General features: G+C 37.6%; 1 protein-coding gene across 5 annotated transcripts in view; it reads left to right on the top strand.

The window, feature by feature from the left end:
- Positions 1-16,096, top strand: part of LOC128674542 (uncharacterized protein) — a 35,176-nt gene that overhangs the window by 15,431 nt on the left and 3,649 nt on the right. For 3 of the 5 annotated variants that reach the window (XM_053753139.2, XM_053753138.2, XM_053753137.2), the window contains 10 exons: positions 13-223; positions 2,627-2,803; positions 8,238-8,397; positions 9,637-9,866; positions 11,652-11,774; positions 13,512-13,661; positions 14,204-14,408; positions 14,667-14,887; positions 15,257-15,517; positions 15,828-16,010. In XM_053753139.2, coding sequence (XP_053609114.1) covers positions 13-223; positions 2,627-2,803; positions 8,238-8,397; positions 9,637-9,866; positions 11,652-11,774; positions 13,512-13,661; positions 14,204-14,408; positions 14,667-14,887; positions 15,257-15,517; positions 15,828-16,010 — 1,921 coding nt within the window. Of the gene's footprint in view, positions 1-12; positions 224-1,346; positions 1,545-1,569; positions 1,702-2,626; positions 2,804-8,237; positions 8,398-9,636; positions 9,867-11,651; positions 11,775-13,511; positions 13,662-14,203; positions 14,409-14,666; positions 14,888-15,256; positions 15,518-15,827; positions 16,011-16,096 lie in introns of those variants that run through there. The other 2 variants (XM_053753140.1, XM_053753142.1) reach the window with 2 other exon arrangements.

Below are 16,096 nucleotides of genomic sequence, written 5' to 3'. Positions count from 1 at the left end.
ATCTTGTGTCAGGAGCACTGGACAACTTCGCAACACGCTAAGCCGAGCGCGGGAGCTGTGCGAGCGGTGGCGAAGCGGCGTCGCGACGCCTGCGCCTCCAGCTCCCCCTCCCGAGGATGAGGGAGGGGGGAGGTTGGCACGATGGTTCAGCATGCGGAGAGGATCAACGCATCAATATGACATGCATTCACATGAAGCTGATAAGATGCCTAAACTGCCTGCTGTAAGTATATAAATTGCTTTTAATTTTTAACATATCCTTTGCTGATTTTTATTGAAATATCTGTTCACAAATTAAACAAATTTAGCATTCTGAGCACCTCGTTGATGGAGGTTGTTTTTAAAGCTGTATGGATTACATCGAAAATAGATACGTTCATCACCGTCACGCTATATCTCGGAACCCCTCGACAAACCATGACTTATTTTAGACTTGTAAACTGACTTGACATGAAGGCGTTTGATAGATGTCGGCCTAACGACCACCGCTATTATTAAGACTTAATTCAACGACAGCTAAAAAAAAACATAAGAGCCCACCTTGCCAGTGTTGAATGAAAGAAATACAGTTTAAAATACATGGTGATAAAATTGACCAATCCACACAAAACAGAAGGTCGAACGTTAACGGCTATTGGCGTTTTATTTTTAGGTCGGTTCCAACTATCTTAGGAAGCTTGATGGCAATGTTAGCTGTGTGAGACAGATCTAGTTTATGTAAAAGTATTAACTACACAACTTTATAGCCAGGTTAAATCATATAGGAAGATTGAAATTTGAAATTACTTCAAATTATATCTCAAATAGTTAACCAATTTGAAGCCACCCAAGTAAGCTGGCACGAGCTTATTAGCATGGGCTTAGTGATCACGCCCGCAGTTCGTTGGATAGGATCTACAGTGACTCATCCTGACTGAGACCAACCGTGCACGACGGTGGTTGGCATTCGTTTTTTGTAGTTTTTGTGTCAATGGCAGTTTACCGACTTTATTTTCTAAATACCAATAGTCCTATGTTTTAGTTAAAATGTATTCTTGAAAATTCTCTTTGCTCCTTACGTACTATCTCATAATAGCCGCATTCTCGTGATATACTTTCAAAACCAGTTCAACACCGAGCCTCGTAACTATATCAATGAATTGGAACGGGCAACGTACACTCACTCATAAACAATTGGTCATTGACTCCCAGCTGGGCAATTTCTGGAATTAAACGAGTCTTCCCATTGGCCTCTATCCTCATATAACTCATAATAATACATTTTAATAAGTGTATTCCTTGTGAATCACAATTATATTATAGATGACTCACAGTCGTCATTCAATAGTCAGTCATCAACAAACATACTAAGCGTAGACGCGTGTTCGAAGCGCGCGCGGGAGTTCCTGCAAAAAATAAATAATGTTTTTAGAGATACTTAAGATAAACAAATAATGGTGTTGGGTTATGTGATTAACGAATATACATCCAAGGCAGGTGATACGGTGATGTCAGAATGGTGTCCAGTATTGCCACGCAGCCACACCGGATTTATGTACACGATTGTAATAGTTTTTTCTCTTCAGTATGTCTTTAGTTAGACGGCGCGAGTAACGTGTGTTTTGTAAATGTCAAAAGTTGATTCAATGTTCCATCGATTTCATAATGTTCTGCACGAAGTTGTTGCGCGAAAAAGCTGACTATTCATTGTTACACTTTGATGTGAGTCCAGGGCCATCGCTTTTGGCATTTGCGTTTACTTGATAGACAGTGTTCGAATGGTGACGTGATTCCCACTCGTGAATTCATCCGGTAATGACGGTTCGCTGCGCTACGATTTTAAGCTCCTCTACACGTTGGGTTATTTTGGACGTCCGCCCAGCAGCGTTGTTTCAACTGGTTTTGACTTCATTGCGAAGGAAACATTAGGTTCTAAAGTACCTATTCAGTCTTGATGATTGCATCAGTTGTTCAATGTCAAAGCTAGCTAGCTAACATTACTAACTAGGTGTATCGATAAGTAAATATTGAATTCACGCGTTAGTATCACGTCACTCTGTCATGTGCTCAATCTACCGGTCGGCAGGCACGCGGTTTACATACAAATCATCATTTACTTTGAACTCCATTGGATTATACTATTTTGTATTATTTGCAGGAGAACAATAATTTGCATTGTTCTAAAAACCTTTACCATTATTAGTAATTATGTACCTAGAATTACTATGCTACTTGATTATAATAGCATATTATTTAAGCTGACCACGCTAGGTGTCAATTGCAACACTGCAGTATAATTGACGTTGATTATGTATAATTTAGGTATATTATTGGCATTTGTCATTGTTTCAGCTGACACATCATATTTTACCTATGTACCTATGTACCTAGTTATGTGTTAGTAACAATGACCTCCTAGATAATTTTGTATGTTATTTCAGTTTGAGCCCATCAACTGCTATGAACAATATTTACCTGATTGAGGCTAATGCTTCATTTTGTTCTAAAAAATAACGTCCCTATGACATGCCCTCAACTCAATTGTTCTAAATCTCCATTTATAGGGTCCAACATAAATATAAAACATATGACTAGTTCCACTAGAAAAGAACGCACTTTTAAACCTATATTTGCAACTGTGTTACAGCTGGAAGAAGAGCTTTTATCATGCCTGGGCGAAGTGAGAAGCACGCGTGTGCCGCCGCCGTCGCTGGGCGCTCCGCCCGACTCGCTCAGTCCGGTGCAGATGCGCCGGCGACATGTCGTCGCCGCCATCATTCACAGCGAGAACTCGTACGTCGCGACGCTACAGCGGCTGGTCAATGTTAGTGAGATTTTCTTGTCAATATGATAACCAACTGGCTGCAATTTTCTCTTATACATGTGTATGTGTAAATGCAAAAGCAACTTTGAAGTAAAATTATTCATATGCATCCTTTTGATTTACTTAAATTATGAATGGCTTTTGAGACGATTTATCACTCTTGATTATTTCAAAATAGGCAATTTACGATTTCGCACTCTGCTCAAAGTATATGTTTATTTGATACATTAACCTTTTACAACTGGTCTCAATCTATGAAGCAAGATTCGCTGTATTAAAATTACCGTCAAAAATATTCCGAAAGGCGTTCCACAGGGTTCCCGTTTCGAACCTTTTGATATCCTAAGATAAAATCGAAAGGCACACATGACCTATAAGGGAATTAGTAAATTAGCAATGATATTATAACATCTAGGCGACAGTATACAACATTACATGTTACAATCCCGTAATAGAGGTCGACTCAATTTGCAATGGCCTGCTCATGCAATACGCTTCCCAGCCTGTTGAACCAACGTTTACTGTGATTTAACATCCTGGTATATTAAACTTTAAACAATGGCGCAGTTGCAGCGCTCCGAGCAAACGCACGAACGTTATACAAACAGAGTCGTTTATCTGGACGTAGGGTTACCATCAGTTCTCTGGATGTCTCTGGCTATAGTTCACTAGTAGGTACATATATCGGCCCTGCCTTATCTCAAAATTTGACGCTTTGACAATTCCTATTTACTTTCTTCTTTACGGAACTTTGCTTTTTTCCAACTAAACGTATTTATTTTTTATTTACTAAACCGTGGCTGTAGCTCTGTTTGACAAATAATTGCTGTCACTTGAATTGCGATAGTATGGATTTCGGAATAATCGAATTTACTTCATGACTGCAGACTACAGGTCGTAACGTCTTCCCAATTCTCTGTTAACTTGTCTAAATTTCGCAGTGTAGTAACCCTGGACGTACTAGCAAATAAATAACAAACAAGCAGTAATTACTTCGCACAGGCACCTCAAATATTTGCTTTGCGCAAATTGCAAACCGAAATAGCCACTGTCAATAGTCTACCAAACAAGCATATTACTCTAAGTAACCTATTCAGGTTTATTGGTTAGATTTGTACTTTAAAGATGAATTGGAACTACTGGGTTGGGTATAATTTTTTTTTATTTTCATTTCTTCATTGACGTCTGATCAACAGGAGGAGAAATTAATAACTTTATGATGATGAATGTGGCGTTTTCTTATACAAAGTTTACAAGCGTCAGTCGAGAATGATTAAAGACTTTTAGGTCTAACAATAAAGATTTTCCTGCTGTATAATATGTATGAAACTCAACATGATTCTAATGCTATTCTATCGTACATCTTACATCGCTGTCATGCCAGCCCAATCAGGAAACGGTCCAACATACTGCTGACATTTTCCCATGACTCGAGATTCGTGATCGGGAAGGAAGTTTGATGGCAATAGCCAATTATTTAAACATTACAAGAGACAGTTGCAGTTACGCAATTCGTCAAGTAAATTGATTTAGTGTTGCCACTTTGTTAGCCGTCCGGAGGTGTGACACGTTCGACAGTGCGCCTAATTAAGCCTTAAGCTGACAGGTTGCAAAACAGTTAGATTTCAGATGTTGTTAATAAGATTAGACGTTTGGAATGTCGCTCGAGGATGTTGTTAAACTATTGGGTTGGATTGGAACTTGACATCTCCGTTACGCAATCTTTATTTGTTAGGTGTCACAAAAACGTCCGGACATTTTTAGACAATCTTATTCCAAAACAACACGGACTATTTTTAATATTTAATTTTTAAACTTGTTTTTAACTCTAGACCAAAAATGTGCTTTTCAAATGAAACATGCTTAAAAAGCATATGTTGTTAAAAGTCACCGAACACCGACCATTCACTGTAATATTGATATTGCTAATGATCTAGATGGCAGAGAAATCATACAGAAAATCTGTACACTTACTTAACTTTCTCAGCAAACTCATGAATTTTCATTGTTCCTTCCGAAAACAAAGCTCTGTAACTCTATGTACAGTGTACACATGTCAAAAATCGAACATGTAAACGAAAACCTGCGTGGCCCACTTCTATATTGTCTCGCCCACAATACATTTAACGCCTATTTCACATGAGTTCAGTACTAAGTAAATAAAATGTTGAACTTTGAATAGGAGAATGTAGTTAGGGATTTTTATTAGATTAGTTTTCTTCAATTCGATTTCTCATGATAAAATTAATAGAATTTTTATCCTGGTTATATTAATGTTTATTACCAATATTTAATTTTCCATGTATATAAACCGTATGAGCGCAGTATGTAGCGTAGGTTTTTAATTTTATGTATGTGTACACTTTGTTTAATTAATTCTACGTCTGCTTTCAACGCTGATGTATTTGGGAAAACTACAAATAAGATTGTTTGCCAACAAGTTGAAACCGCCAATGAATTGGTTATAAGCCCTTTTTTGTTATTGGTATTTTAAAAACTTACAAATTAAAAAGAAACCCACAGCTCATTCAGATTGTATGACAACAATAGTGTAAGAGACTGACAAGTTACTAAACTATTACACTCTTGTGGAGTGTATACTTAGTCTAAATTTGCATAATAGGAAGTGGGGCACAATTGAATAGTGACTATTTGCGAGTCGAGATCACGAGGTCAACCCCGTCCTATTAAATGGCGCCATTTGATGCGCCGTATTAGTTTTTGTCTCCAAATTACTGTTGCCAGACAAATGATGTTTGCGAATTGTCTAACATTATAACGGTGTAACAAAAACTGTTTTAATTAGTAATACTCATTTGTTTGCGTGTATAACGCGCGTCATTGCTTGCATGTGCTGCTGCACCAGCAATAGGTAGTCATTGAACTGAAGTGCAGTGCATGTGCTTTCGGAGTTCGTTTGTCGCCTTCCTTAGTAGTGAGTCGCTGGATAGTAGATTGGAGGACTCGTTATTATAGTTTAAATTATTTTTAGTTTAAAAAATCTTAGTACAAATATATAAATATTTGTTTTAAAATGATGACGACACATTACAGTATTCGCAGTAAATCATAAAATTATAATAATAATTCACCGTATCAATGTTAAATGTATGACTCGTAAATATTATAGCACACACACTAAGTTTTATGAACATAGACCTACATTCCACTCATAAATTGGTGAAATTATAGCCCGTCTTCTAAGCCAGTCGGGCAATATAAACAATCCGCAGTAACTTTACTGTCAAGTGCTAATAGTATTGCCTATTGTTATCCTTCACCTAGATATCTAGCCAGCGGTGGACGATCCTAAGCAGTTATTACTACATATTTGATTGAAAAGCAAGTACCCAATGTATTAACGGTTAAGAACAATATTCAAAATAGGTAAGTTTTCAACAAAAAAGGCATTTATCTTCTAAAACGTACTTTACCCTTACATTCTTACATTAGTTTATATTACGTTATCATTGTCATTTTTATCCCAACTGAATAATTCTTTTGTTTTATTTACAGACCCGAATTGGACCATAATAATTATTTCCGTTAGAAACTACCTACTTATTCTAATGAAGACGTGTGTCCATTGTACTTTAAGCTGCGTGACGGGGCAAGTAAGCGTGCTGTCGTGAAGCATTGATTCTTTTTGTCGTGACGATTCGATAGACTTCGATTCGATACTAAGAATAGATTGTCACCTGTTCCGATCACATGATTGAATAGTAAACCTATATACTGTACACTCAACTACGCATCAAATTACACAAATCACCCATGACTGTCTGTGTGCACCGTGCTGTGTGTCTTGACATTTGGCAGAACACAAATTAATGCCACGAAATATGTGTGAAAAAATTAGATACAAGATCGGTCCTACCGAAACATGCAATAAGTAAATACGAATAGGTTTCATACTAGTGCTAGCTTGTCACCAAAACCCAAAAGTGCTGTTAGCGTGTATGTTAAATCGGAAAATAAGTAAGCAATATATAATCAAAAGTTGTGACCGTGGGAATGCCCGTTTTTGTTCCAAGCGCGTTTAAGTGCATTTCGTATGGCGTTGCGGACTAAGGTCAAAACGTCATATAACTCTTAATTCACAATACGCGCGTAAGCTCTCCACGCACAGTGAGTGTTAACAAACCGTGAAAGGTTCAATATTTTATTTTTTGTGCTAATATTCCGACCACGGTGTTGTTTGTGTGAGTGCGCTGCGCATGCAAAAAATGCGCTACAGTAATAGATTTTTTCATTCTCCGTTTTTATTTCAAGATAAAGACTTTTAGAAAATCACCATTTAAATAGCATTATTCGTTTATGATATAGGTAACTAATAGAATTCTATATTTTAAAATTATTGCGTTATATTCGAACGATAGAATTGCTTCAATGCACAGGAAATAGTTCGCCTCTGCAAATACAAGTTGACTTACCTAGCTGAAATCGTAATCCATATGAGACCCCCCACAGTTATTCAGTTCACATACTTATTGCTGACTCCTTCAATATTATTTATGCGCACGTGTCAACTGTATGAGGTATTCCGTTTAGAAATCCAAATGAATTCTAATGATGGAATATGTTTGTTTTAAATAAAATACATAGTCTTATAACCATTCACAATCTTTCAAACTCCCAATTTCTCTTACGAGTATTCTTATCCGCACTCGCACCTGAAAAATATTGACGGATGCGCTAAACAAAACTTAAAGGTGCAATTCAAATCAGTGTTATTCCAAATTCAAATCAGTGCTATTCCAAATTTGTAAATGGTGCGCCCAACGGAATACCTCTACCGTATATTTGAGCAGTGTATGTGAACGTTTATTACTACGAATCTAACCTCGATTCCTATTCAAGTGTTTACGGTCAATACCAGCCACCTATTTTAAGACATGACTTCAGAATTAGAAGACTGGGTGTATGATTTTTTACACTGTACCTCACTCAGGTGCAAAGTTTATAATAAATTGATTTGATTAACTTAAAACGTCCTCGTTTTACTAGTTTCATATGTAGGTTTTGAAGTTATGTTAATAATTATCTCAACATTTACTTAGTTCGGTATAATTTGTCATTTCAAACTGAGCAATAAATAGAAGCCTTGGTATTAATTCCTTTGTCGATTTTCCTGTCATAACCATACTATGACTCTACGAACCAAATTTTTTTTTTATATATATTGCTGTAGGTCTGATTACAAAGCGCTTGTGAATGTTTAATTAGGTTTTAAAGTCATATTCACACGTTGCCCCACATCTACATAGCTTTGTTAGAGAGAATCTGAAACCTAGATTTTAAATTGTATTTGTATCCTTTGTTGCTTTAATCAAATAAACGAAAATGAAGGTGTTTGCTCGCCTTCGACTTGCGGATGCACTGCCGTGCCCCGATATGTAACAAAAAAATCAATGAAACTTGTATCTGTGATCAGGACTACAAGAAGCCGCTGGAGGAAAGCAGCCCTGCGATTCTGAACGCCAGCAAGATTCAAATCCTGTTCCATCGGCTGCCCGACATCCTACAATGCCATCTACACTTCCGCACCGCGCTAGCCGACTGCGCGCGCACGTGGGACCGCGATGAAAAAATTGGTAACAACGTTTTTGAAGCTAAATCAAATCATTTATTCGAAAATTAGACCTGCATTTTTTCACGTCATATTCTAAATTAATTCATATTTACCAAAGCTACAAAGAACAAGTATTTCGGAACGACCAATGCTGAGAAGAAAGATCGTATATTGCGTTTAGTTTTTGTGAGTTTTGTTTTATCGTATAAAAACCCGGTAATGTATTTTGTAACCGCCAAAGTTCGTCAAACTGTTTGCCGATAGTGTGTACTGTGTCAAGTATAAGCAAAGTTTGACTGTATCGGGACTAGTAGAGATAGCTTCATGGGATGTTTGACGTTGCCCTTAATCTTCCTTTGTATTTTCTACACTGCAATAAAATTAATTCAAAAACAAAAGTTCAAATACAGAAACAAATGCAGAACTGTGAATATGTTAGAAACCATCTATAAATTCGTTATTTAATTTATCTTGCTTAACGCAAACAGGAAAACAAACAGTATTCGCGGACATGCATGCAAATAAATTCTCACCCAACACATTCTAAATGTTTGTATTTATTCTGTTTCGTAAATTTTGTTTGATTAACCCATAGCCGTGTTTATCATATCATAACCTCGAGCGTAGATATTGAAACAACATAAGCACACACAGAATTGCTTCAACATTCAACAGACATCGATTTATTTTGGGCTCCGTATTTTAATAACCTTTACCAAATAAATTGTGAATACTTCTCGATAATTTGTAAATGGAAGTTTTATGATTTTGCAACATTCAGAGAATACTGTTACTAAAGTGCAAAGAAAAAATGGATAAAGTAAATATTTTGAGTAATACTAACTATAGCTTATGTAACTGCGCCTTCAACAAGGCAGCGGCCCAAGCTACGTAAATCCCATGAGTTTAGAATCTTGTGAACCAACAAAAATTTGTGTATGAAATATAGCCACCAATGAACAAATGTCTGTCTATGCAAGCAGCATAGATGCTTTCGCCACAGAAGTAGCAAACCGATTGACGATTTGTCAAGGATTATACGAGTATGCGTGCTGTCTGTCTGACAATAAAGGATGTGGAAGACCATGCGAAGTGGAATAGAAAAGTAGGAACCTGGATTGTCACCTCTGCTCCTCGCCTACTCCTGGGGAAGGAAGGAAAAATAGGAACAAATTTCGTTTAAATAAATTACAATTCCCTTATAATAAAACAGTTTGAGACCTGTATAAATTTTAATAATGTTTTTATCCTTTGTTTTCAGGCGAGGTCTTTCTCAACGCATTCTCGAAAGCGGTGGTGCTGGATGTGTACTCGGATTTCATAAACAACTTCTCCGTGGCCATGGAGCTGGCTAAGATGGAGTCGAAACGCAAGTCCGCGCTCGCTGACTTCTTCAAAGTGAAGCAGATCAGTGCGAACGACCGGCTTTCCTTCTTCGGGCTCATGGTGAAGCCTGTGCAGAGGTTTCCTCAGTTCATCATGTTCCTACAGGTAAATATTGACCACCTTCTTGTTATTGTTTGCATTTTGGTATAGTTTTTATGTGAATCGGAAAAATGACAATATCCATATACATACATACTAATATACAATACTTTCACGTATTATTACGCAATTTAAACAAGTTTTCAATTTTAACCCTGAAAGAAGACAAAACAACACTATCTTTTATAATTAGCACATTGAATACTGTTTCCTTACTTCAAATTCTTTCACACATAGGTACTTTATTTGCAGAATTACATGCTCGAAGGAGAATTTACATGGTTATTAAAGAATTCCACATAACCTTGTACCCCGTTATGTAAGGTTTTTATCATGTGAGTAATACGACTTATCGTGACACGGCGCAACCATTATGTGCCCATTGTATGGACTACAATGAACGGAAGAAAAAATATAATGTAAAGTAGAAACTATGTCATCAGAGAACCACATAACACTTATGTTACAACCTCAGCTCAACCCCTTAGTGAAATTTCATATTCTACTATAGAAATTTCAAATATAGGTATGATCCAAAGATTTGTAAAATTAAACTAATCCTAAAGCGGTATTTCAATCTCTTTAAATTTACACTATAAGAATAATCTTAAGAGTATCAAATATATCAAGATCGTAATACGTTGTAAACCTAAAAAAACATTTATTGCTGACTCAACAAATTCCGAAAATCATTTACATTCAAGCTACATTGTGTACATGATGAGCCAAATGTCACTTTATCAATGGATGCGTGAAATTTATACAAATAACTTTCACGTTATTCGAAGTTTATTTATTTTCTCGTTGACTCACTCAGACTTCCTGTTGGTGAGAAATCATTGTCTGATTAGGTGTTTGAGAGTTCAAATGTCAATATTATCAAATCAAATTACCCTATTAACAAATCATTCGCACGAATAACGATAAATCGGCATCTTTGTAGTATAATTTACTTCTAGTTTAAACAAATATTGGCTTTTTAAAATTAATTGCTTCATAATTCCGCGCATAAATATTTAATGAAGCGGCCACTTTTAACCTTTTACTTGTTGTGTGTTTTCACAATTAACTTTCTCGTATATTGTTACTAACATGTAACATCTGTTTATGGAAAAGAAATCTTTGCAAAATAGCTTTTTTTTTTACTTATTGTATATTTGTATCTACATCTATACTTCTACACTAAGATTAAAAGGGTTTTTGTAAGTTTTTATAATAATTTGAAACTACTCAAGCGTGTTTCAAAAATTCCTTCACCGGTAGTAAGCTAAATTATTCTTTAGTGACATATAGGGAACTTTTATGCCGATATTCCCGTAGGAGAAAGTCCCCGTGACGCAGCTAGTATTAAATAAATTTCTGTATGACCATAAACCTATTTAAATCTTGGACTGTCAATTTCCTAATACTGAAATTTAAAGGATGAAAATTTTGTTTATTTAAATAAAAAAATAGACCAAAAGACAGAACAGAGACCCCATAGATGACGACCTTGGTAGCACAGTGATAAAGTGCTTGCCTCTGAACTGAGAGGTCCCGGGTTCGATCCCAGGTCGGGTCATGATGGAAAATGATCTTTTTCTGATTGGCCCGGGTCTTGGATGTTTATCTATATGTGTATTTGTTATAAAATATAGTATCGTTGAGTTAGTATCCCATAACACAAGTCTAGTACTTACTTTGGGGCTAGCTCAATCTGTGTGATTTGTCCTTATATATTTATTTATTTATTTATAGTGGAGCAATTCTTACTTTCATTTATCGGATATAAATTAAATGGATTGTTTCCAGGATCTCCTGAAGCACACTCCGCCTGGGCACGCGGACCGCGTGGCGCTGCAGCGGGCCCTCACCAGGCTGGAAGCGTTGGCTGAGGCGCTGAACGAGAGGAAACGAGACGCCGAGAGGACGCAGGTAAAGGACAATGCCAAAATGATTATTTTAAATATAATTTGATTTGCTAACTGGCTGCACAACATTCAAGAATTTACATATAGTTGTACTTGAATAAACATACATTTGTATAAACATACAGTTGTACTTGAAGATTAAATTATAAGGCTTTATCAGGGAATGTGAAACTTGGAGTCCACATTATGCTGTATTTATTAGAGAGATTGTGATTAAACAGCGGTAGGTGATTAGTCTAAATTGAAATTTACAGTGCTTGATTCTCAACTTCTTCGACTCATGATTTTTTTACTGAACTACTGGGCATAGAAAGCTGAATTTGACATAAGATACAATAAAACACGGTTTCCCCAACATAAACTCAAAATGCAGCATACTTTTGTTAGAAGCCTTAATCTTACAAATATTATAAACATTAATTTATTAAATTATTCCAGGCATTTTATGAGCCTTCCTTTTGTATATACAGTTTAATATGCTTTCTCACTTATTAGCATAGTCTTCAAATATGCCGCCAATAGAAAACGTAAAAGTTAATTGTTGTTGTAACATATGCATAACTGCCGGAGACCGTGTGAAATAAAGGAAAAGTAGGAAACCGGCTCTTGGCACCGTTTGTGGCTGAAGAATCAACGGGCAAAATGCTATATTTTTGCTTTGAAAAAAAAAACGAATAAACTTAACATTTATTACAATGTAGTATGAAATATGAATTATTTATTCCCTGCTCTGTTTTAGCTGACATTTTAATCACAATAGTACAAGACTATTATGTGAGCAGATGTCCTTCGCGTGATTGCTATTGCGTAATCAGAGCATTGTTTAGTTTTCTCATGTCGCGATTGCATATGAATCACTTAGCGAGATACAGTTTTAACTATTTAATATAAATTCACACATTTAACTAATGAAAGGAATTTGCGTACCAATTCCATACTATTATATTATGACAAAATATTTGTCAATGGTATGTTGTCATGGCAATATCGCTGACCTAATTGTGATGAAATTTGTTATGGATACAGTAAATAACTGGAGGTTAAAAATAGGCTACTATTTACTTTAAGAAAACAATGCTCAAAGGTTCCAATAGGGGATGAAAGTTTGTACGAAACACTCAAAAATAAAAACAAAATATATTTTGTCGCCGACAACAACTAGTGTTAAATACTTGTTTTATTACATACACGTGTAATATTTGACCGTGACATTTGGACTTGAACCCGCAATAAAATTGTTTTCGTTGTTTCGGAGACCATGATGACATGACCATGATTTACATCAGATAACTAAGCTGACTGAGTTTACGCAAATATTTTATTTTTTTCTATGAAATATCTATCAAAAGTATATTCAATAAACTGAAAATCCACATTCTACCGATACTGTAATTAATTACACTACATTCAAGCTACAAAACCAAACCTGAGCAGCCTTTTTTTCACTCACTAACTAGGTTTCTGTCGAACTTCAATCATCATAAAATTTAACCCACCGCGCTCATAAGAGAAGAAGAAGGAGATTGACAGCAACGAGCTATTCTCGAAAAAAGAAACTATCGAGAATGTAACGAAACGGCCATGAAACATCGGAAATGTGTTCAGATTATCTTCATAATGAATTTCCCTTGAATTTTCAGGAGATGAAATCTCCAAGAACAGAAGATTTCTTGCCTCACATCACTAGTAGTAATGCATTAATGTTGGCGTGGATTATACAAATAATATGTCGATATTGCAGGCGTTCCGAGCCGCGTTGCGGCGGCTAACTCGCGGGGGTGTGGCCGGGGCAGGGGGCGCGGGGGGAACGGCAAGGTTTGGCGCCGCTCGACTGCTCGCCTCAAGGGCTGACAAGAGGCATCTGTTACGGCAAGACGATCTATTGCAATTAGTAAGTGCAAGTGACCAGAGTCCTATATGGTTGAATACAGAATACTTATAACACTTAGTTCAAAATTTGCTTGTTTTGTTGAAAAAACTTAGCGTGCTTTTGTAATTCTACAGATACTTTTTGAAACACTCAGAAATATACCTCGAAATGGCATGATGTACGATTTCCTTTTAGGTGCTTATGGTCTACTAATGTTCAGTGCCCTTAATTTTCATAAAAACCATTAATTACTTACCTTAACCTTATTGCAAATAATAAAGTTTCGTACAAGAGGACACTTAATGTTAAAAGTATTATCTATATCACAATTATCCTTACATATTATTATAAAAAGTCCTGTCGTACTAATAACTGTCGGACGGATTTTTGTATGGTTTTCTTCAATAGATAGTGTGATTCCAATAGATGAGTTTTGGTGTATAATTTATTATGGTTTTACCCGAGAGAATCCGGGACCGGCCGCCGGTTTCATATTGGTGAAAACGCTTATGTACGAAACAGAAATGATTGGTCATCATTTTTAATCATTTCCTTTTAACCAGGAGTTCAATCAAATGGGAAGCGTGACGAAATGCAAGCCGCGTCGCCTTCTGCTCCTAAACGACTTGGTGGTTTGCGTGTCAGTGAGCGGCGGCAGTGGAAACGGTGAAGACGAGAGACTGGGGCTGAAGTGGGCCCATCCCGTGCAGGACGTGGACGTGCTGGACACGGGCACCTCGCCCACACTCAGCAGGGTGCTGGCTCAAGGTAACTATCTCTCTCTCTCTTTCATTCTCACGAATTCCCGGTTGCATACGGGGCTGTGAGAAATGAATAAACCTAAAAATGTTGGAAGTTTCGGCTATGATTTTACAGTCGACTGCCTCCCGTTAACTGTCCTTGGGAATGCTGTTGTTTCCTATTGACTGGCTAGTGTCCTTTACCCGCCCCGCATGCCAATAATAATATGATTTCATAAGGGTTTATAATTGGGGCTATATAATTTTACTTAACTATTTCGTACAGGCATGAACCGCAGCGGCAGTCTCCGCTCGAACTCCAGCAGCAACGGCCATCTCAACACTTCAACCGCGGACTCCCTTTGCAACGAAATGTCCGCGCTCATGCACGACTACGAAACAGTGTCAAGAATGGCGGACTTGGCCGCTTCCCTCCGCGCGCCTTATCCTGAACTCGCGCCGGAAATGTTCAAAACGCTGCTGCAGAATATACAGCAAAGTATTCAGGTACGATCATTTATATAATGACTTCTAGAATTTTATATTGGTTTACGCATGTCACATGCTTTTTAAACTAAATATAATGAGATGTAAAAATTGCCGCTCGAATCCAAAATTGTTTTCATCTTTTGCACGGGCATTTTTAGGGGGAAGGGTTAAATACATGCGCACTATGGCGTGCACACAAAAAAATCTAATGTATCTATGACACAACACATCCAAATAAGTGAAAGAGTAACAAACATATACCCACACATACATACATACATGTGTGTGCGTATGTATATGTGTATGTATGTTGTAAGATGTGCAAAAAACCTGACGAAACCCTCAAACTCATTTCATTTATTTATTTCAAAAAATTAAATTCAACAGAAAAAGGACGACGAGATGGCGTGGGTGGACTCCTGCTGCCTTCAGCTCACGATCCGCGGGCGAGAGGAGCCTCTGACGTTCCGCGCGAGCGAGCCCGGCGCCCGCCTGGCCTGGGCCACGGAGCTGCGGCTGGCGCAGCTCGCCACCGCCACCGCCAACTCGCCCGCGTGGCGGCTGCCCGCCACGCAGCACGCGCCGCCGCACAAGATGCCGCTCTTCGTTGCCGCTACGCCGGTCTACAGCTCCAAATATCTCACTGAGGTTTGTTCACTGACATTCATAGTCCTATACTAGATTTTATTAGACATTTCGTCCCATTAGCATGTTAGTGTTGAGTCGTAACGTTTCGCTTTGACACATTAAGGATAAGTAAGTAGTCAGAATAAGTTATTTGTAAAATTTGTTGTTGTGCTGGAGCTCTCTGAATACGGCATATTTTGAATTTGGAATGAGACAGGGTATTAGGGAATAGCTAAAATTAATAAAATAAAAAAATACATTTATTTCAGGTCGCATGACTCATATTCGCACAAAAATATTAGCATATAAGGATGTAATATTGGTTATACAGGTGCGGTGCGGGTGTTTCTACACGACGAGCGGGCACGCGGGAGCGCGCGGCACGCGGTCGCGACGCGCGCGCGCGCTGCTGTGGGTGGCGGCGCACGGCGGCGCGCACAGCCAGCTGTGCGTGCTCGCGCACCGCGCCGCCAGCCTCAAGACGCTGCTCACGCTCGACCTGCCCGACACCAAGGTATACAAAGAAAAAATTTTGAAAAAAGAATTACATTACTTTGAAATAATTAATCTGTACTGTGGTAGTCAATATAATGAATGAAT

The sequence above is a fragment of the Plodia interpunctella genome, chromosome 13 (genome assembly GCF_027563975.2).
Source record: "Plodia interpunctella isolate USDA-ARS_2022_Savannah chromosome 13, ilPloInte3.2, whole genome shotgun sequence".
In the NCBI taxonomy this organism is placed as follows: domain Eukaryota; kingdom Metazoa; phylum Arthropoda; class Insecta; order Lepidoptera; family Pyralidae; genus Plodia; species Plodia interpunctella.
Note: the sequence above shows the minus strand (reverse complement) of the source record. Positions and strands in the feature narration are given on the sequence as shown.